The 20009-nt window shown below is 64.5% G+C and overlaps 2 protein-coding genes across 4 annotated transcripts in view; one reads left to right on the top strand and one right to left on the bottom strand.

Moving 5' to 3' along the window:
* The window catches only part of STK32C (serine/threonine kinase 32C), an 84679-nt gene extending 83654 nt beyond the window's left edge, over positions 1-1025 (top strand). For all 3 annotated transcript variants that reach the window (XM_082406699.1, XM_082406698.1, XM_082406697.1), the window contains one exon: positions 571-1025. In XM_082406699.1, coding sequence (XP_082262825.1) covers positions 571-715 — 145 coding nt within the window. In that variant the 3' untranslated portion in view covers positions 716-1025. The remainder of the gene's footprint in view (positions 1-570) is intronic.
* A 1777-nt stretch (positions 1026-2802) lies between these two features.
* DPYSL4 (dihydropyrimidinase like 4) lies at positions 2803-19253 on the bottom strand. Its single transcript, XM_082406696.1, has 14 exons — positions 19028-19253; positions 15482-15570; positions 14633-14817; positions 12495-12659; positions 10571-10632; positions 10394-10474; positions 9242-9310; positions 8748-8868; positions 7674-7830; positions 7270-7411; positions 6476-6646; positions 6099-6278; positions 4413-4578; positions 2803-3662 (listed from the first exon to the last, which is right to left on the bottom strand). The coding sequence occupies exons 1-14, from the start codon at positions 19064-19066 to the stop codon at positions 3571-3573; spliced, it is 1719 nt and encodes a 572-aa protein (XP_082262822.1). The 5' UTR covers positions 19067-19253; the 3' UTR covers positions 2803-3570.
* Between the last annotated feature and the right edge of the window lie 756 nt (positions 19254-20009).

The raw sequence follows: 20009 nt of genomic DNA, 5'->3' as shown, positions 1-20009 counted from the left end.
ACACCTGCCACAGTGGAGGGAGGCGGCCCAGTGCTGTGGGGCCCGAGAGGAGGAGGAGTGGGATGAGGGGCAGAGGACTTCCTGGAGGAGGAGGCTCTGAGCTCTGGCCTGGAAAGTGAGCAGGATTAGCTGGTGCTCTGTCCTGCCTCAGTGACCAGGACGACGTGTGAACACTGGCTTAGGACAGTGGCCATCATCCTGGAGGTCAAGGCCTGGGTAGTAATGGGATCCGGCCAGGCACTTTGTTCCAGAATTGCTGACCCGCAGAACTTGCGCTTAAACTAGGCCTCCTTTTAGCTTCTGGCTTGAAATAGGCTGAGACTCACCAGCCCTGCCGCTCCGAGACCGAGGGCCACGAACGGCCAGACAGAGGGTGCTGGGCTGGAACGCCCCGTGTGCCCGCACATCCTGTTGAGCCAGTGTGGCTGGAGGAGCTTCTGCCCAGGCAGAGATGCCCAGCATGTGTCCGTGTTCCTGCGGGACCCACTCCAGGAGTCCCTGGAAAGGCCCTTGGCCAGCGAGCAGCTGCCGGCGAGGCCGCATAAAGGCCCTCCCTGTGTCTCCCCCCAGGCTGAAGAGGAGCCAGGACCCCACGAGCGAGCCCCTGCCTGCACCTGAGCCCGGGGAGGGCGCAGAGGCCTTGGCGGACGGCGAGGGGGCGCGCTCGGCCCTGCACGTTTGCGGCACCATCTGCCCCTCAGCCGGGAGCAGCTAGGTGGCCCCTGCCCACGGCGTCAGCTCAGGTCACGCCGGAGACTCGGGGCGTCCAGAGGGACCTGGTGGCGGGCGGAGGCCCAGCATCGACTTTCCCACGGAGCGGCCCGGCGGGTCCAGGCTCAGGCCCAGGCCCAGGCCCAGGCCCAGGCCGGCGGCTCCCGCTGCGCCCCGGCTGGAATTTCCCTGGACAGTCTGACTGCCGAGGCTGCCCTCCAGCTCTCGGTAGCACGTGGTGACAAGAGGCTGTCGGCGTGGCCGAGAGCAAGTGGGCGTGGAGGGCGGGGGCCACCTGGGCAATGGCGGAGGGAAGCACGACGGGCCGCGTGGTGGGACGGGCGCCCTGGTCTCCTGCCACCTGCTGTACATAGCCCACCTCGCCCGGCCCTGCCGCCTGGAGCCGGGGGGCGGCCCAGGGGCTGCTCGGCTCTTGTCCATCAAGGGGGGGAGGGGTGTGGGCGTGAAGAGTGTTTTATAGAGATACAGACCGTTCTGGTAATTTCTGCTGTGTTCCTGTATAGTTTCCACCTCTGAGAAAAACAACATGAGAACCACTTGGTGTCGGCTGTTTTGCACGTTCTGTGCCTGCTGCGTTACAGAGAACGTTTGTCTGGGAGTCAGGGCGGTTCCTGCTGGCGCAGGGCCTCCCTGGAGCCCCGGTCCTCGGCCTTGGGGTGGATGCCCGTCTCCTGCCCCAGACGCCTTAAGGCCGCCGCAGGGTTGAGGGGCAGGTGGTGCCTGTCAGAGGGCAGGTGCACCTGGGGCAGAACCGCGAAAGCGACAAGGACCGGAGCACCCCCAGATTGGAACAGCTCACGGCCCCCGCTCGCCCAGGTGCAGGGAGTTAGGGTCAGCAGCGCAGCACGGCGAGCCCACACGGGGCACGTGGGCCCAGGTAGCACCGGGGAGCCAGGGTCCAGAGGTGGGCGGTACTGCAGGATGCCCTGTGGTGGTGCCGATCCCCAGAGAAAGTTCTGGGTGGAGACCTGGTGATGTCAGAGGCAGGAACTGGGCAGGGGGTAGGTCTGGCGTTTTGTATAAACCCACATTTTATATGGGTTTTTGTGTACATCTAAGTGTGCGTTTTTGAGGCCCAAGGGGACAGCATGCCTATCTCCTGAGTCGGTGGCAGGGATGTGGGTGTGGTCACCTGTCCCCCCGATCACCCTGGCTCCCTCTGGGGGAGGGGGACACTGGTGCCGTGAACACTGGCCGCAGTGGAGCGCCGGGAATCCAGCAGCTCGGAGGCCACACTGACCGAACAAATCTGAGCCAGAGGGAGCCCCTGGGAATGCTGCAGGACCACCAGGATGGACCACCTCCGGGGGCTGCCCTGCTCCAGCGCAGCACATGGAAGGCCTGGATTCAAAGATGGGGCTGGTCATGCTCCCCCGGGGAACATGACCGAAGTGGACGCCTGGGCAGGGCCCAGAGTGCCTGGCCGTGTGAGGGGTAGGGGGCTGCCCCTGTCCCTTCCTGGTGCTTTTGGGGTGAAGACCCCTCCTGGGAGCGTCCCACATCTGGGGGACAGAACTGGCGCCGTTTTTATCAGAGAGAGGCTGAGGCCAGGAGGCCAACCCAGCAGTTCCATCTTCTAGAAAGTTCTGGTGCAGCTCAGTCCATGGGTCTGGATCAGAACCCTGGGCTGCTCTGCCTTAAGGGGGCAGAATGTAGGCTACACCTCCCCCCGCCGCTGCCCGCTGGAGGTGTGAGCTCATCGTGCTGTCCTGGCGGGTCCCCAGGCGTCATGCTACCCCCAACCTGCTGGGCTGGCTCGGGCCCCTCAAGTAGAATGTAGGCGGGGGTCCTCCCGACCACCCCTCTCCCTCTGAATGTCTGGCTCTCTCTGACCTGCAGGCCTGGGGCCCCTTCCCTGAGAGGCAGAGCGCCTCCCTATGGCTCGGCCCCAGCCCTGCCCGTGCCCGGAGGCCAAGCACAGCTGGCCCCGCAGGTGGTCTTGAGGTCCAGCCTCGCCGTCAGCTCGCAGCCAGGCCAGGGGGCTGCCGGGTGTGCCCCAGCATCCCAAGCGTGGACCCCCAGGGGACGGCGCAGGGGTAGAGAAGTCGGGGCTCTCCACACGCCGGCGGCTTCCAGCCCAGATGCCTTTAATCGACTTGATTCACGTGGACCGGGGCACAGTGCTGCTGGGCTGTGGGTGGCAGGCAGGTTCCTGGCTACAGGTGTCCTCACCACACAAAACTGCTGCTCTAATAAACTACTGCAATGCACACTTAGTAGTAAACGGGAAGCATCTTAGCTAAAGGATCCTAAAATTCCCTGGACATGGGCTCTACGAAAGCGGAGGCTTGGTCCTTGGAAAAGTGTGCGGACGCATCTGCACAAGTCCTGCCGGCAGCTGCCCTGCACTGTGTTCCCGGTGGGTCCCTGAAGTCGCAGCAGCTCTGGGCAGGGCCGGGGTGCTCCTCCCTGCGCTAAGGCCCACAGGGGCGGGCTGCACCTCTGCCCGTGGGAGCAGGGGGCAGAGCTGGGGGCTCCGCGGGGCAGTGGTTCCTGATAGGGACGAGGGCAAAACACCCCCAGCCTTTCGTCCTGGCCCGGCTGCCCTGGGCATCCTAGGAGGCTCCTGTCTTCCTGAGGCACCTGGCACCCGGGCTCAGGGCCACCTGAACTGTCCCCGCCACCATGTCCGGCCTCCTTGCCCTGGCAGTGAAACCTCCCCAAATTCAGCCTCTCCTGCGGGGGCTCCTTGTAACAGGACCTGGGACCCCGAGAGGAGAGTTTCTGGGGAGGGGAAGGTAAGGCCAAGCACCTTTCAAAATAGGTTCAATGAAGGGAAGGGAACAGAGGGGAGTGGCGGCCGCCTACAGGCCCGCCCGCCACTGGCACAAGCAGCTCCTAGGACAGGGATGTGATGTTGGAGCGGCCGCCAGGTGGTGCCATGATCTTCTGAGCCGTGCGCCTGGCGACGTGGTCATCGGCCTGAGAGCCTGTGGGGAAGCCAGGAGTGGAAGTGGCACTGGGGAGGGGATGCAAACACGCCACACCCGCGAGGCCAGGGATGCGAGCCACAGCCCCACACTGCAGGCCCCCACGCTCCCCGACGGCCTTGCCGGGTCAGCCAGGCCGCCGGTCAGGCACTCCCACCCCTGAGGCCTCAGATGAGCAGCAAGTGAGGCCAGGTGTGCGTGCGGCCAGAGACTGGAGGTCAAGGTTGACCCTCTGGGAGTCCGGTCCGGAGGAGCAGAGGCTGGGCCAGTCCTGCTCGCCCCTCCCGTGGGTCTTGCCCTGCACCGACCCCCGTGATGGGAGAAGGCTGTCTTTAGCCTTTAGGACGATGCTGGATTCCAAAGGGGCCCTGCCCCTGGCCCTACATCCCCAGGAGGCAGGCAGGGACCACCATCACCTCCCCAGCAGGGAGGCTGAGACAGGATGTCCGGGGCTGGGTTGGCCCCCGTCCAAGGGCTGGGAAGAGAGAGGGCAGGTCTGGCTCCGTCGGCAGGGAGAGCCTGGGGCTCAGGGCTTCTCTTAGAAGCCTAGCACGCTGGGAGCACAGCTGAGGCCCTGACCAGAGGCCTGAGCCTGGTGGTTGCACGCGGGGGGCCCCCAGAGCCCTTTTAGCCCCCAGGCCCCATCCTTATGCGCCTCACGTATGTGCCTCTGCGTTATGGGGCAGTGAGGGGCTGGAGGCTGGACTCCCACGTGGTCCTCGGGTCCCACAGAGGCTGGGCTCAACTCACCAGACAGACTGAACCCCGACTGGTGCAGGTTGCGAACGGGTGGGACTGAGATCTTCCCCGGGCAGGACACGCGGGCCTGCACACCGCCCCCTGGCTTGGTGGGCACCATCACCTCGTGGGCCAGCCCGTCGTAGAGGCCTCGGGGCACGCCGTGGATCTCTGCCAGCTGTGGGCCGAGAGGCTGGCATGAGGGGGTGCTGCATGGGCCCCGGGCTCAAGGGCAGGGGGCTCCCCGCCAACAGGGGTGACTCCCCGCGAGTGTGGACACATACCTCCCTCCCCCGAGGCTGGGCAGCAGTGCCCCGAGCTGGAGGAGCAGCTCGGACAGGGGTGGCCTGCGGAGGCGTCTCCTTTTGGAATCAGAAACTGGTCCCAATATGGTCGCCGCCTCCTCAGTACCCGCCGTACTGTGGCCCCCCACGCAGCCCCCGCTGTGTTCCCGAGGAAGCCCTGAGGTGGTGGCCCTGGGTCCTGCCCTCCCTGAAAATGGCCCCCAGAGGCAGACGCCCTTCCCTGTAGCCACCATGATGGACCAACAGTCCGAGGGTTGAGGCAAACCCTTCAGCTGTGCTTGTGTCTGCAGCTGGCACCTGCCTGGGGATTTGTGGTTTACACATGACTGTGGGGCTGAGCCCAGCCCCAGGGGCCTCTGACCAGATCCTGCCCTGCAGGGGTCACAGTGGGGCAGCGGCGCAGGGCAAGAGCGACTGTGGGGTGTGGCGTTCTGCAGGTTCGGGTCTGCACCCAGCCCCTGCCCCCGTCACCCCGGGGGTGCGACGGGGAGCCGTCCCCTCTCCCTGCTCTGTGCCGCGGCTGTACATGGGGCTGGCCTGCCACCTCACGGAGCTGCCCCGTGGCCAGTGCCCAGGGGTGCCCCGGACCTCACCCCAAGTGCGATGCCCAGCCCTCCGCCCTGGACCCTGCCTCTCGGCCCCGCTCGAACCCTGCGGGAGGAGGGGGTGGCGTGCCCAGGTCAAATGTGGGTGGCAGCCGTGGTGCGGGCCCTGCAGCCTGAGACAGCAGTGTCTGCGAGTTAGGGCAGCCTCCACTCTCCTTTCCCAGGAAGGAGACCAGCACCTGGCCCCGAGCCCAGCCCAAAAGCCATCCCTCCTCACTATGAGCTCAGACAACGTCTTTAGTCTAGAAAACTGGAAACAGGGCTGGGATAAAGCAAACCAGAGAGTACAATAACCAGGTGTGCAGGGGTGTGTGTGTGTGTGTGTGTGTGTGTGGGCACGCGCCTGTGCGCATGCGTGAACCACCTGCGCGTGCAGCGCGGGGCCTGGGTGGACACCTGGTGCATCCGCCAGAGTCGGTGGGCAGCTGGCCAAGCCCGCATGGGAAGACGAGGGCTCACAATTTCTAAGTTCATGGATGCCGTGTAAACCACGTGTTCTCCTTCCTTAATTTATTAACATCCACGTCTGCTCCCGGGGAAATCCTGGGCGGGCTGTGCTAGTCTTAGTGGCAGTGTACCTGGGGGGTGGCTACGAGGGGTTTTTTTGCTTCACACCCACGCATTCTACAGCGACATGGGCTGCCTGGTGACGAACGCGGGCGAAGCACCGCTAAGAAGCGCCCGGAGCAGTGGGGCCGCTGTGCTTTTCCGACAGTGGCCGTGGGCAGGGCTGACCCGGAGGAGGCCTGAGAGCTCATGCCCACCCGCCTGCCTGGCTCAGGCCTTACCCTGTTGCGAGCCTTTATCCTCTTGTAGACGAAGTCGGGGAAGGTCTTCCGCGGAATAAAGCGACCAGTCCCGGGGGTGACGAACAGGGCCCCGTCCTCCAGCACGACCCTGCCCTGACTTATGACCACCACGGGGGCTCCTCGGCACTCGACGCCTTCGAAAATGTTGTACTCCACGTTCTGGGGAGAACAGCCAGGGGCTGCTCAGTGTCCTGACCCAGGACCCCCAACGGGGGGCGCCCACTCGGCCGGGCCGGGATTCAGAAGGCAGTGGCCGCCGCGCCCTGCACCCCTGCTCCTGCCCATCCCCCCAGGAAGGCTGCGGGTCTCCCCAGGCCCCCGACCCTGACCCTGACGTGGGACCAGGCTTCTCTCACCAGGTTGTGGCTCTGGGCAGAGATGATTTTCGTGGCCTTGGGGTTCCATATGACCAGGTCGGCGTCGGCGCCTACGGCCACCCGCCCCTTCCTTGGGTAAAAATTGAAGATTTTGGCTGCGTTTGTACTGGTCACAGCAACAAACTCATTCTCGTCCATCTTCCCTGAGGCCTGAGAAGTAAGAAGGTGGGGGTGAGTCGGGGGGGGCGCCCTTCCTGACCGCAGGCGGGGTCTGGTCTCGGGGCTCTTGTGTGGAGGTGGCCCCTGTTCCCTAGGCCATGGGTCGTGTGCCTCAGTCGTGCCTGCAGGTCTGGTCCTTCCTGGGCACCAAGCTGGTCTCCATGCTCACTTTGTGGGCAAATGAATGCTGATGTTTCCACAATAATGTCTGTGTCCCCAAAGGACGCAACCGTCCCCCTGGGGTGGCCAGGAGCCTGGGGTCAGGGCCCCAGCCCAGGGAAGGTCTCAGGACCGGGGCTGGGGGCATGGGGGCAGAAGCCGTGGGCAGGGCCCTCCAAGCGAGATGGATGTCTGAGGAAATCTCAGGCCTCCTAGGGAGACGTTGCGGAGCGTAATTCCACCAGGGCAGGGACCCCGCTCTCCCTGGGTCGTGTGCATTAGGACCAGAAGCAAATGTCTAGGGAGCCCTGGATGGCAGGGCTGGGGGGACGACACCCGGGGGCCCACGAGCCCCAACCTCTGCTCTGGTGAATTTACTGCTCAAGGGGCTTCCCTTTCTGATGAACAGGCAGCGTTCTGAGGGGAGAACCCTGCGTCCCCCCTTCTGCACCCACCACGCATTTCTCCCAGACCACAGACATGCGCTCCTCCACGCCATTGGTGCCCTCGGGGATGAGCGTGAAGTTGTCCCTGCCGACGGCCTTCTGGGCAGTGGTGAAGGTGCAGTGGGCACTGCCGGTCACCTGGAGGTCCCCGCTGGGGAAAGCCGGAGTCAGAGCCCAGAGGGGCCGGTCCTTCCTGAGCCGCCAAAGGCCCAGCTGGCTCCACCCCTACCCAGCTGCTCGGCCCCCAGGGGGGGTGGGGTGGGGGAGAGGTTGTCGGAGAGGGCAGAGCTAGGGCCTCGGGGCGCAGGTGGGAGGGCAAGGAGCCCGGTGCGGACTCTCCAGACGCAAGAGGCCTGGAGCTGCCGGCGGGCACAGGGCAGGCCGGGGCGAGGGGCACACAGGCAGCTCCCTACCTGGCCAGCAGGGAGGCGAGGTGGTCCGCGGTGCTGGGGTCCGGGCTGAGGGGCGGTGACGTGACGAAGGCCGCGGCCTTGGCCCAGTTCTTGCTCCAGTAGTGGGAGCCGTCGGTGCCCAGGCCGGCGGTGATGGGCTCCCCGACCACGACCACCCCTGCGGGGAGGCCGTGAGGGGCACTGCCAGCCCCCGTGTCCCCAGACCCGGGCAGCGCCTGGGAATGCCCCCCTGACCTGGACTTCATCGTGGGGTGGGTCTGGCCCCGCGGTCCCAGGGCTGACGCGCAACTGCCCCTCGATCTCCCAAGCCTGGGCAGTTCTTCCCCTGCTCCGGGGGCGCCCGGCCCAGGCCACCTGGGGCTCCCCAAGTGGGTCCTCTCTGTCCCCGCTGCCTCACACCCCGGCTGGGACCACAGGCTGCAGTGAGACACCGTCAACTGACTGTCCGCCCCGCCTGGCCATAGCCTCTGTGCAAGGACCTGGCTCCGTCACTGACCCCCTGCCTCCTCCAGGGCCTGGGCTTCCAGGGCCAGAGAGCATCCAGCCCTCGGGACCCGCACCCCAGCTCCTGGACGCAGGACGTGCCCAGCGGACAGTAACGTGGGCCCCCAGGGTCAGCTGGGCCAGGCTCCCTTACACGACATGAGGATCTATTCTCACGCACCATTCACGCCACACACACCACACACACACAGACACATGCCACACACATCGCACACACAGACACGCACATACCGACACACAAAGAGCACAGCTCTAACACTCACATCTGTGCAAACAGGGCCACTAGGCCTCACTGTTGCTTCAAGGCCCCCCGGTGCTCCACTGCTGTTTGGACAAGAGGGGAGACTCAGGCCACCCACCCCACACAAGGACCAGGTGCCCATATCTCCCGCCGGCCACAGCCCTGGTGCCCCCGCACCAGAGGCCATCCCACCATGAAGAGGCTGGCAGGGCGGCCACTGCGTCTCCGTCGGGTCTGCCCGCGCTGAGCCTCAGTCCAGCTGGCCCAGCCCCGGGAGGCTGAGAACATGAGCGACCCCCACAGAGACCCGGTCCGGGGCCGCCACTCACCTCTACGCTTGGCTTGGGCAATCACATCGGCCGCAGCCTTGCTCATCACCTTGGTGACGTACAGGGGACAGTTGGCCTGCTTGGCAACGGTGACAGCACGGTACACGGCCTCAGCCTCCACCTGGGGATGCGGGCAGTCGGGCCACACGAGAACACTGGGGCCTCCTGACCGGTATGGGCGTGAGATGCCCCCGGACCACCCATGGATCCCGGGCCCAGAGGGAGCACCCCGGGCAGGTGAGGACCCCAGCCTGGGGCTCAGTGCCCAGAATGGGGCTCAAGTGCCGACCCATGCAGACCCCAGGGCTGACCACGCCACCTTCTTAGCCTCGCATAAAGGCCTCAGGGTGACCAGTGGTAGGAGGGGACGTGAGCCTTGATTCACACCTCCAGACGAGGACAGCGGGATCACAGCCCTGCCGGGACCACGGGGCCAGCCCCAACCCCCGATGAAGGCCCAGTCAGGGGGGCGTTCCCGGCAGGCTCACACCTACCTCCTCTGGGTGGCTGAGCACGTGGCCCTCGGGGCCGGTGATGCCGAGTGCCAGCAGCCGCTTCTGCTCCTAAACACACACCATGTTCCAGCCTGGACACAGCCCAGAGCACCCTGGCCCTGAGACGGCCCCTGCTCGCGAGATGAGCCCTGACCCCCGACCTCTCATGTGACCTCTGCTCGCGAGATGAGCCCTGGCCCCCGACCTCTCACGTGAGCCCTGCTCCCCGAGATGAGCCCTGACCCCCGAGATGAGCCCTGACCCCCGACCTCTCACGTGAGCCCTGCTCCCCGAGATGAGCCCTGGCCCCCGACCTCTCACGTGAGCCCTGCTCCCCGAGATGAGCCCTGGCCCCCGACCTCTCACATGAGCCCTGCTCCCCGAGATGAGCCCAGACTTCCAGGCCCCTGAGGATCACCAACCACAGAGAGCTCAGAATGGAGTAGCGGGCTGACCCGAAGCGGAGCGACTCCAGCTCCCCAAACTACAGATGAGGGAACGGGGCTTGCAGAGGGGAAGGACTCGCCCAAGGTCGCAGGCCCCCTAAGTGAGGGGATAAGACTCCACAGCCTTGCCTGCCGTGCTGTTTCCCCAGTGGGCGCATGTCGAGAGTGTGCGCGTCGGGGGCGTGCGCGTCGGGGGCGTGCTCGGCGGGGGCATGCGCGTCAGGGAGTGTGCGTCGGGGGCGTGCTCGGCGTGGGCATGCGCTTCAGGGAGTGTGCGTCGGGGGCGTGCGCGGCGGGGGCATGCGCGTCAGGGAGTGCACGTTCGGGGCATGCGCGACAGGGAGTGCGCGTCGGGGGCGTGCGCGTCGGAGGTGTGTGCATCCGGGGTGTGCACGGCGGCTCTGCACAGTCGGGGATGGGGCTTCTTCTTGGGCAGGCTCACTCATCCTGCAGGTCTGAACCACAGCACTCTCTGGTGTAAACGAGCTTCGGCGTGGAGAATGGGGGAGAGGCAGAACCCCACCGACCTCCTAACAAGCCTCCCCGGCACTCGCGGCCCACCGTCCTGAATGCTAAGCATGACCCACGACGTCTCCCGCCTGGGCCTGGCCTCGAACCCTGGAAGCACATATAGCACCCGATGCCCGGAACCCCACATGCCCCCACAAAAAGTGGGCAGGGGTCACCCCGCCAGCCCCGCCCACACCTCGTCCACGATGTCCCCGTTCTCTGCGTGCACTTGGGCCACGGCTCCCAGGTCCCGGATGACACTGAAGATCTCGTACATCTGGGGAGAGGCACATGGGCTGCGTGGGGCTGTGTGTCTCCCGTCCACAGCGGCCTGAGACATCTGCTTGCCCCCCCGCTCGGCACGTGGCCTTACCTGGCCGTCCGTGCACTGGCACCTGTCCTTGTACGCCATGAAGACCAGGAAGGAGTTCACACCTGGGGGGAGGCAGGAGGGGTGGATGCCAGGAGCCTCCACTGCTCCCCGAGCTCCAGGGGCCCCGCCAGCCGGCCTGGTGGCTCTCGGGGACCGGCCCCACACTCTCCCGAGCTGGGACGGGGACAGAGTCACCCCGGCGCCTCCTGCCCCTCGAGCTCTGGGGTCAGGAACCGATTGTTCCCCAGTGGCAAAGCCAGGTGAGAACCCGCACCCCGCCCCCTAACCCTCCATGGCCCCCGGGAGCCCTGGGAGCCCCGTGTCCCCCTGACGGAAGGGAGCCGTGAGCTGCAGTCTCGCTGCCTGAGCTCTGCCCGGGCTGCACCGGAGCCCCTCCCGCACTGGGCGCCGGGGTAGCCCTCACGTTGCCCACCTAGCCTGCGGGGCCTCTGTGGCGCCTGCCAGGCCCCGCTCAGGGCTCCTCAGCCCGCTCAGGCTCTCAGGAAAAGCAGAAGGAACAGGACAGGCTGCCCGCGGTGTCAGGGCCCCATCAGGCCAGGGTCGAGCTCTCCTGTGCTGTGCGGACGCGGGACCAGCTGGGGACTCACCTGACCCCCACCATCCAAACCAGCGGCGCGGCCCCTCCCTCCTCCCTGTCATCTCGCTGGGTCGAAAGTGCGAACTTGAGAAGCAAAGGCACGTGGGGGAAACTGTCACCCAGTGCCACACGAGCCGACCCCCCAGGTGACCACCTGCCCCAGGGCGCCTGGTGGAGGCTACTGGTCAGCATGCAGGCCTGTCCCTGGACGCCACCCAGCGGGTCAGGACCGACGCTCTGCTGGGAGCAGACCCCTGGGCAGCGCCGCCCCGGCAGGAGGGTGGTGGCGGCAGGTGCCCGGTTTCTGCCTCTGCTCGGAGCTGCAAGGCCACAGGCCTCCCGACCCCGTTAAGGAACAACGGGGGGGGCGGAGCCACTGCCTGGAAGGAGGTGCAGAGGCTGAGAACCCCCTGCCCACCCCCAGGCTGGGGGTCCTAAATGCCAAAGGCTACTGGTGTGAGGACCATCGCTCTTTGGGAAACGGCCTCGACGAACCTCTCTGCCTCCCTCGGATGTACAGTGGGGCGGGGGGCAGTGTCTCCTGAGGGGAGGGCCCTGTGGCCTCCAGGGCCCGGCCAGGGGTCTGCAGCCGGCACCCCCTATCCCAGCCCCGCCAGCTCCTCTCCCGGCTGTGTGCTAGGACCACCCTTGAAGCCAGTCACCGGAGCTCAGTTACGACGTCCACCTAACTTGTCAAATCCTCTATAAACTTTGATGTGGTTTCAGCTTCAGGACTTTTGATTAAAAAAAAATTAAGCCTTATCTGTAAACCATCCTGTTTCAGCTGAGGCAGCAGGTTTTATTTTATTTTTATTTCTTTTGGCAGTAGGTTTTAAGGCATCTCCTTCTAAAGGCTCCTAAGATGCTAAGAAAGCTTATAGGGCTTATCTTTCATCCAGGGCCAAGACACAAGGGGACTGAGGTGACAGCTGTGGCTGCTGTGTCCTCTTTTTTTTTAAGTCTTTATGAATTTTCTTACAATACTCCTGTTTTATGTTTTGGTTTTTTGACCGCGAGGCCTGTGGGATCTTAGCTCCCAACTAGGGATCAAACCCGCACCCCTGGCACTGGAAGGTGAAGTCTTAACCACTGGACCTCCAGGCAGGTCCCTGCTGTGTCCTCCTGTGAGGACAACAGCTACGGGATGCATCCCCAGACTCGGACGCAGGTGACCTCTCAGCCTAGCAGACCTTCGAATGGCCCTTGCCCAACTCTCTCCCAGCTAGCGGCCGCCTGCCCCAGGGTCAGGTGCACACAGCGTCCACCCGCGGCCAGGGGAGCCCAGGCCCTGCAGCTGCCCTCCGCCCGGCCGGGCCGCCCGCTCACCCTTGTCCTTCACCAGGGCCTCCAGCTCCTCCCTGGTGCTCTCGTGCCAGCGGGGGACGTCCACGTGCAGGGAGTAGTCGCAGCAGGCGCCGCGGTCCGCTCTCTCCCGCCACTGCTCGTAGGCCGCCAGCAGGCTCACACCCGTGTCGGGGAACACGTGGTCCACTGTGGGGACAGTGCGGTCAGCGGAGCCCCCCACCCGCGCCACTGGAACCACCTGGGCCTCCGAGGGAGAGCGGCTCCGTGTTCCCAGGAAACCAGGAAGCACGTCTGAGAAAAGCAGAGAAGAGGCCTCGTACCCAACGCCGGGCTGAGGCTGCTGGGAACCTGCCCGCCAGTTCTGTCCAAAGAGGCATCTCCCGCCCCTTGTCCCCAGCCTCTCTCTGAGCAGAGGGAGGGCCTCGCTCTCCAGTGGACACACCACAGGGAGCCCGGTGGCAGTTCAGGCCTCCACCTCCTGCACAGGCCTGGCCTGAGTGAGGTGCCCCTGGAGGGGCAGGGGTGGCGCCACTGTCCGTGGTGCTGGACCCGCGAGCCTGCCCGCAGCAGCGCACGGGGCTGGCTTCCCTCCTGCCTCACTGGCCGCACACACCTGGAGCAGCGCACCTACCCCACCCCACCCCACCCCCCGGGGAAACTGGGAACGCACATGGGCACTGCACCGTCACCCCACCCTGCCGGCAAGCCCACGTCCAAGGTCCAAACCCCACTTACAGCCTCTGCCAGGTGCAGGGAGAGAGCTGGGAGTGGGGTGGCCAGGGGGAAGGCACACCCGCCCCGGGGTTACAGGCAGATGCCGTGCCTTCCTCCAGCACGCCCTCACATGGGCCCCTCTGCTTCCGGCAGCTCAGGTCGCGAACCCAGGGCCCCGCCCCGCAGGCCGCTCACAGCTCCAGCCTGGAGCTGCAGGCCGCTCTGCCTAGGCCAGCCGGGGCCTGCAGCTTCTCTGTCCTCACAGCCGGTCTGATGCCTCAGCACCGGCAGGAGCAGGTGACATAACCACGAAGGCGCCTGCTCAGCCTGGGCCACCAATGACAAGCAGGACCAAGGGCCTGAAATCACAACTCTCCTTAATCAGACTAGAAGGTGGACCATTGTTGGGTTTTTCCTTCCACGTCGTAGTTCAGTAAACCACACCAGGCCAGGATTTTGCAACATCTAAATGTCACTTGTGAAGTAGCCCAGGGTGCCCAGAGCAGCCTTTCCCGGTGGCAGCGGCGGCAGCGCTCACGTGTGCCAGACACAGCAAAGCAACGACGTGCACCCCCTTGCTCCACCCTCCACCCTCTTCCCCCTGCCTGACAGATCAGGGAAGTGAGGCGCCTAAAAGTGAGTTGCGCTGCGTGAAGTCACAGCCAGGATGTGGTGCAGCTGGGGCTGGACTGGGCCTGTTGGGTCAGGTCTCCCCCTAGTGGGCGTGTCTGTGCTCGGGCCTGCGGCGTTGATGGCGCTCAAGGCCACGGGAGGAGGGCCGCACGCCGGTGCCTCTTCCTGGCCCCTGCGCTGGCCACGAGCGAGGTTGCGGTGGGCAAGCGAATTCACCTCACAGGCTGTTAACTGGGGTGTCTCCGCCCTGCTGAGAGGGTTGTACGAGGAGAGCACGAGCTGAGGCTCACCAGGATGGTGCTCGTGCCTGGCACAGCGTCGGCACTAAAGAAACGGTACCTCTGGGGCTTGTTGATAGGGTAATAGCATTTTTCATCATCCTTTTCCTAAAACACAGCCTCCGTCTTTAGCTCTTTTGACATGGGCAGGGAGTTTCTGCAAACCAAGCCTCAGAGGGTGTGAGGTTCAGGGGCAAATGTGTCTGACATTTCAGGCAACACGACCCCTGCACTTGGGTTTTCCAAACCCGGTCCTTAGCCAGCTGCTAGCTTCCCGGGAAATGATACATTACTGGGCACACATCCCTGTGCTCCCGTGGAAATCCCAGGAGCGCTCCAGAGCTGGCCAAGGCAGCACGGCTCAGGACGAGGGGCAGGGGGTTAAAGACAGGCGCTCAAGGATTTCTTAGAATGAGATGCAATAGAGGGAAAGAGGCCCGAGAAAAACACCGTCAGGGAAAGCTCTTCCTGCGACATGCAAACCTGCCAGAGGACCACGGCCTGGGACGGACGCTCCCCACAGGAGACACTCACGTATCATGGTGGTCCCTCCTGCCAGGGCGGCCTTGGTCCCCTGGCAGAAGTCATCGGCCGGGGTCATGCCCAGGACGGGCATCTGCAGCCTTGTGTGGACGTCGACTCCACCGGGCAGGACCATTAGGCCGTGGGCGTCAATCGTTTTGATGCCCCCAGGGACGATGAGGTTTTCTCCGATTTGTCTGAAAGCAACAGAGATTTCGCCGGTTAGGAAGAGCCCCGAGCAAACGTGAACGGGCTCCTTGGCGATGCTGCAGAGATGGGACTCTTGCCCTTGGGCTCTTGTCCCTGAGGAAAAGGGCAATACGGCCAAGACTTAACTGGACCAGCCCACACTCTGGGGCTCAGGACCGTCAACACGGAGAAGCCAACCCTGCGCTGGTCACTTAGGTGTCCACTCGCTGCTTACTGACCAGAGGCTGGAGCTGCTTTTTTTGTTTTGTTTTGTTCCTGCCGCGTGGCCTGTGGGAACTTAGTTCCTGACCAGGGATCGAACCCGCACCCCCTGCATTGGGAGCATGGAGTCTTAACCACTGGACCACCAGGGAAGTCCTTGGAGCTCCTTGACAGGCACAAGCAGACAAGCTAATAGGTGTGGTCGGTAAGCATTTACAAACACCTGCTTTGAGCCCCACACCATACTGTAGCTGTGTTAATAAAGAAACGAGGAAGCCACTGGCCTGCTCTCTGAGGCTTCCCTGAGGGCTCGGGTTGGGCAAAAGCTATTTCCAGGGAACGAGCTTTTGGAAAAGAAAGAACCATTCACGCGGATCTCGCCCAAGAGTAAACTTCTGGATAGTGTGTGATCGACGTGTGACCATGAAGACATCTGAGGTAGAAACTCACTTTATCAAACCGTCCTCCACATACAGGTCAGCGTAAAAGGACTGGTCATCGTTCACGATCCTCCCGCCTCTGACCAGAAGGCGGTCACTCTATCAGAGACAAAGAAATGGGTAAGTTTCCTCCAAACTAAGTGACTCAACAGTATCCTGAGCACAAGCTTTACCCTGGAATTATGATGGAAACATTCAGGCACAATTTGTGTGCATGAAATCCAGCACAAAGCCTGCATGGTTTATCCCACACACACACCGAGGGCGGGCAGAGGGTGCCCCGAGACGGTGGCCCTTGGGGGCAGCTGCCTACGGGCCCCGCACACGACCTGCAGCCACAGGTCAGGCAGTCTGGCCTCGCCAAAGGCACAGGGTGTACGACCAGCTAGCTCCCCGCTTCACCACGGCAAAGCCGAGGCGGTGCGAGCCGCAGTGCAGTGAACCACGTGTACATCTGCACACCCGCTGCCTAATTTGTAAAGCCCAGGCCGAGGGGGGAGGTGGACCACGTCTCACACGCCCCTGCTGGCCTGGAAGGTCTGCCCTCCTCGTCCACCCACAGAGGCGGCTCCGGCTGACAGCTGGGGCGGGCTCCTTCCAGAATCTCTGTGCCCTGAGGCAGTGCCGGCAGGCAGGGGCCCTACCCCTGGGGAGGGAGAAGACATCACACACACGGCGGTCACAGCTGGTGACAGACGCAAGAGCACAAAGCAGGTGACGTGACAGGGTGATGGGAGACAGGACTGGCTGCCTCAGGGACCGAGAAGGGCCTGTTGGAGGAGCTAAAACTGGAGGTGACTCAAGCTCAGGCCAGGGCGCAGCCCATGCAAAGGCCCTGAGGCAGGAAAGGGTCTGGTTGATGCAGGAGAGGAAACGAGGCGGGATGAGGGGTGGGCGGAATGGGAGGTGGGTAGGGGTGGGGCATGCTGGGCTTGGGGAGTCAGTGGGCCGCCACCTGGGAGGCCTTAAGCTGGGGTTTAAATGATCATACAGAGATCACATTAGCCTGTTGTAGAAAGCAGCCCGTGGTGTTCAAGGATGGAAACAGGGCCATCGCTGGAGTGGGGTCTGATGTGGTCTGGGTGAGATGCGGGGCCCCGGGCCAGCATCTTGGGGCGGGTGAGAGAGGGACTCCAGAGAGGCTGGGAGTTGGGGAGAAGGAGCTGCTGATGGAGAGGCCATGGGGGTGCAGGGCCAGGAAGACATCGGGGTGCCTGCAGGTTCTGGTGCTGCCTGGGGGTAGCCCAAGGGGGTGAACAAAGTGGCAGCAAGTTCGGCCAGCTCTTCGGGGCAGCCCACAGCATGGAGCTGGGCCGCCATAAGTCCACTTCTGACGGTCGGGAAGGAGGGAGTGAGGCACAGGGAGAGCCAGTAATGGAGCTGTGCATGATGTCAGGGGTGATGGTCTGACCTCAGTGGAGAAAAACGGAGAGAAACACAAAGGAGGAGCAAACAGCTGAGTGCAGAATGGAGCAGGCGAGAACCCAGCCCTGCAGCACTTTCCCTCCGTGACCTTGCTGGAGCCTCCCACTCTCTGGGACTTGACCAGGCCGGAGTGACAGCTGTTTCACAGGGGGTCTGGGACCTGGCCCGGGGCTCATGGGTGCCCACCCAGAGGCCAGGCCAGGTCTCCAGGCCGGGGCTTCTGGCTCTTCGCACACCGTCGGCCTGATGCCAAGAGAACTGACGTGTGTGGCGCACTCAGCAGAACCCTGAAGAGTCTGCTGAGAGGATAAATAATTCATCGCTTATGAGCCTTATCACATCGTTCTCTGTTCTTATTAACATCTAACAGTTTGGGCTGAATTCTCAGATTTCTACTGACTAAAGGTAAAACCACCACCGCACAGTCTACAAAAGGGTGGCCAACTGTGCCACAAGCCAAACACGGCCCTCGACCTGTCCCTGTGCAGCCCTGAGCTGAGCGTGGTTTGCACCTTATGCTGGTTGAAAGACATCATGAGAAGACTTTCAAGACTCATAAAAGTTACATGAGATTCACGTTTCAATGTCCAAGCTCAGCTTTTACTGGAGCAGTCACACCCAGGACCGCTCTCTTGCAGGGCTGAGTAGCTGCACCAGAAACAGTGTGGCCCTCGAAGCTGAAAATACCTACTGTGTGACCCACTGCCAACTCCTGGTCTACCACATGGCCCGGCCCCAGCTGCCTGGGCCTCTCCCTTCTGGGTTCTGCAGAGGTTCACTGCCCGGTCCCCTGGGCCCTAGACCCAGCCCTGACAGGTCACATCACAAGGACCCACCTTGCCCAGCTTCTGAGCCAGCGTTCAAACCCTCCTGCCTCCCCCTGCAGCGCCCCCACTCCAACAGCCCCAACTCCAGCCCCAGTGGACCAATGCGTTCTCAAAGAAGCCCAAGAAGAGGAAGAGGAAGGCTTTGGGCAGGAAGAGACTGTGGGCTGGGTGCCCTGCTCAATCTCCCAGCCTCCAATGCTCAGATTTCTGGACTCAGATTCTGGGAGCCTTCCTGGGCTTGGAACCAAGAGGGAAATGCAGCAGGCTGAGGTGCCATGCTCCTCAGGATGAGGGTAGAAGTTCCCCTAAACCAGTCACCTTGAGTCTGAGCTGCCCAGAGAGGGGATCAGCCCCCCTCCCGGCCCTGGCTGGCTCCTGCATCAGGTCTCACCCTCTCCTGTATGCGCGGGGTGGGGCGGGCTTCTTCCTCCCTGAGTATCTCAGGAAGTCAACTGGCCACCCCATGGGTCACCCCACCGCCTCCCGCTGGATCTGAATCCGCGGGTTCCCAGGCACCGCCCAGCTGGCGCCCAGACGCCCGCCTCCCTCCCTCCGTCCTTCCCTCCCTCCCTCCCTCCTCTGGGCTCCTGGCCACATGGAGGGGGCGGCTTTGTTTCCTGGCAGCGCGGGGTGGACAGTGGGACCTCCCGCACCAGTGCGTGTGCTGTTAGAGGGTCTCCTCCCCGGAGCTGAACTGCCTGATGCCCGCACAGTGACTAGCGAGCTATCTTCTCTTCCACCCTGCCCGCCCCCCGGGGTCTCCGAACCCCGGCTCCATGGAGGGGCTCGGGTCGCCAAGGGCTCCGGGCCGGTTTGAGTTTCTTTGTCTCGGACAAAGAGCTCCCGGTGGTGCGGCGGCGGCGTGGGCGCGGGGTGGAGGGGCGCGGGGCGGGGATGGCATCTGTGTGCCCCGAGGCCGGAGGCCGGACCGGCGGTGTCAACAAAGGGCCGCGCCGACGGCCCACTCCGAATCGGAGCTCCCAGAGAGGCGCGGACGCACGGGGGCGGGGAGGGGGGGAGGAGGCAGGCGCATCTGCGCTTGCGGAGCAGGCCTCCCCCCGGCCCCGAGCCCTCCCCGGGAGCAGAGGAGGGCCTGGGCCTATGCGCCGGCTCCGTAAGGGGGTCGGCGCGGCGCTCGCGGGGACCCCGGGCTGCGCGGGAAGGAGCGCGCCGGCACAGGGGCAAGCGCGGGGGCTGGACACGGAGGGAAGGGGGCCCGGCGCAGGGCCAGGAGCGTCTTCCCCGGGGCCCGGAGGCCAGGTCCCGCCCGGGGAAGTGGGCAGGAGGCGCGGAGCGGAGCTCACCGTGATCCGGGGGATGCTCTTCTTGCCCTGGAAGGACATCCTGCTTCTCCGGCTGCGCCGCCGTCTCCTTTGGCCGGCGCGGCCCGGTTCGGGCGGGGCGGTGCTGGGGGGGTCTCCGGCGGCGGACGCACGAGCTAGGCCTCGACAGGGGGCACGCGCAGAGCCCAGGCGTGCGCGTGGGGGCGCCGGGCGTCCGAGTGGGAGCGCGCCAGGGCGCGCGGCTCCGTTGCCGGCCCCGCCCCCGGCCCCGCCCCCGGCCCGCCGCTGCTGCTCTGCTTTCAAGCCCCGCCCCGGCCGGGCTCGGTGACTGTACCCCCAACCCCGGCCCTAGGCGCGAGCTGAGGCCGCGGACGGGCCCCTGCGAGGACCGAGAGGCGAACTTGTGCAGGGTGGGCAGGAGGAGAGGGTTGCGACCGGTCCCGGCCAGTGTGTGTGTAGAGTCTGCACCCGGGATGCAGAGTGAGAGGGTTCCGGCAATGTCCTGCCAGGACCCGCTGCCCCCCTGGCCAGCCGAGGGCCCGCCACCAGCTCCCTGATGACCCGAGGCACCCAGGGCCGCGGGGATTGAATCCAATCTCAAGTCCAGGCTCAGGCTGGACTCCGTCCGGAAAGATGTTTCAGGCCAAAGCCGGGCTCCTTGGAGTATTGCCCGGGCAGGGATGGGAACGCCAGGCCATGCGCTGGCCCTGGGACCGGACAGTGGAGACACCTCATTGTGAAACACCTCATTGTGAGGCTGCCCCAGGGCCAGCCCCGCGAAGTTTGATGTCAGGTGGGAGGCTGGAGAGACACAGAAGGGATAGAAAGAGACCGAGAGAGACACACAGAGAAAGAGCTACCCAGGACCCAGGACGGACCGGAGAGGCAGACCAGGGCAGGAGAGGCCAGGCCTCCGGCGGGTTCTGAGGAGGGGGTCGCGCAGGATAGGGAAGTCCAGGCTCAGACACGGCCAGTCAGGGAGAAGTTCCCGCCGCGAGCCCTC

The sequence above is a fragment of the Balaenoptera borealis genome (assembly GCF_965194805.1).
Source record: "Balaenoptera borealis genome assembly, chromosome: 10".
Taxonomy (NCBI): Eukaryota; Metazoa; Chordata; class Mammalia; order Artiodactyla; family Balaenopteridae; genus Balaenoptera; species Balaenoptera borealis.
This window is presented reverse-complemented; position numbering and strand designations above follow the sequence as displayed.

Bases quoted from the DNA above. Each gene is read 5' to 3' on its own strand.
- DPYSL4 (XM_082406696.1), bottom strand. From the start codon at position 19,066: ATGTCCTTCCAGGGCAAGAAGAGCATCCCCCGGATCACG. The intron at 6,647-7,269 runs GTGGGTGCAGAA...CTTACTTCTCAG, and splicing joins TGGTCTGGGAGAAATGCGTG to GCCTCAGGGAAGATGGACGA. The intron at 3,663-4,412 runs GTGAGTTGAGCC...GCTTCCCCACAG, and splicing joins GTCGGGGTTCAGTCTGTCTG to GCTCTCAGGCCGATGACCAC.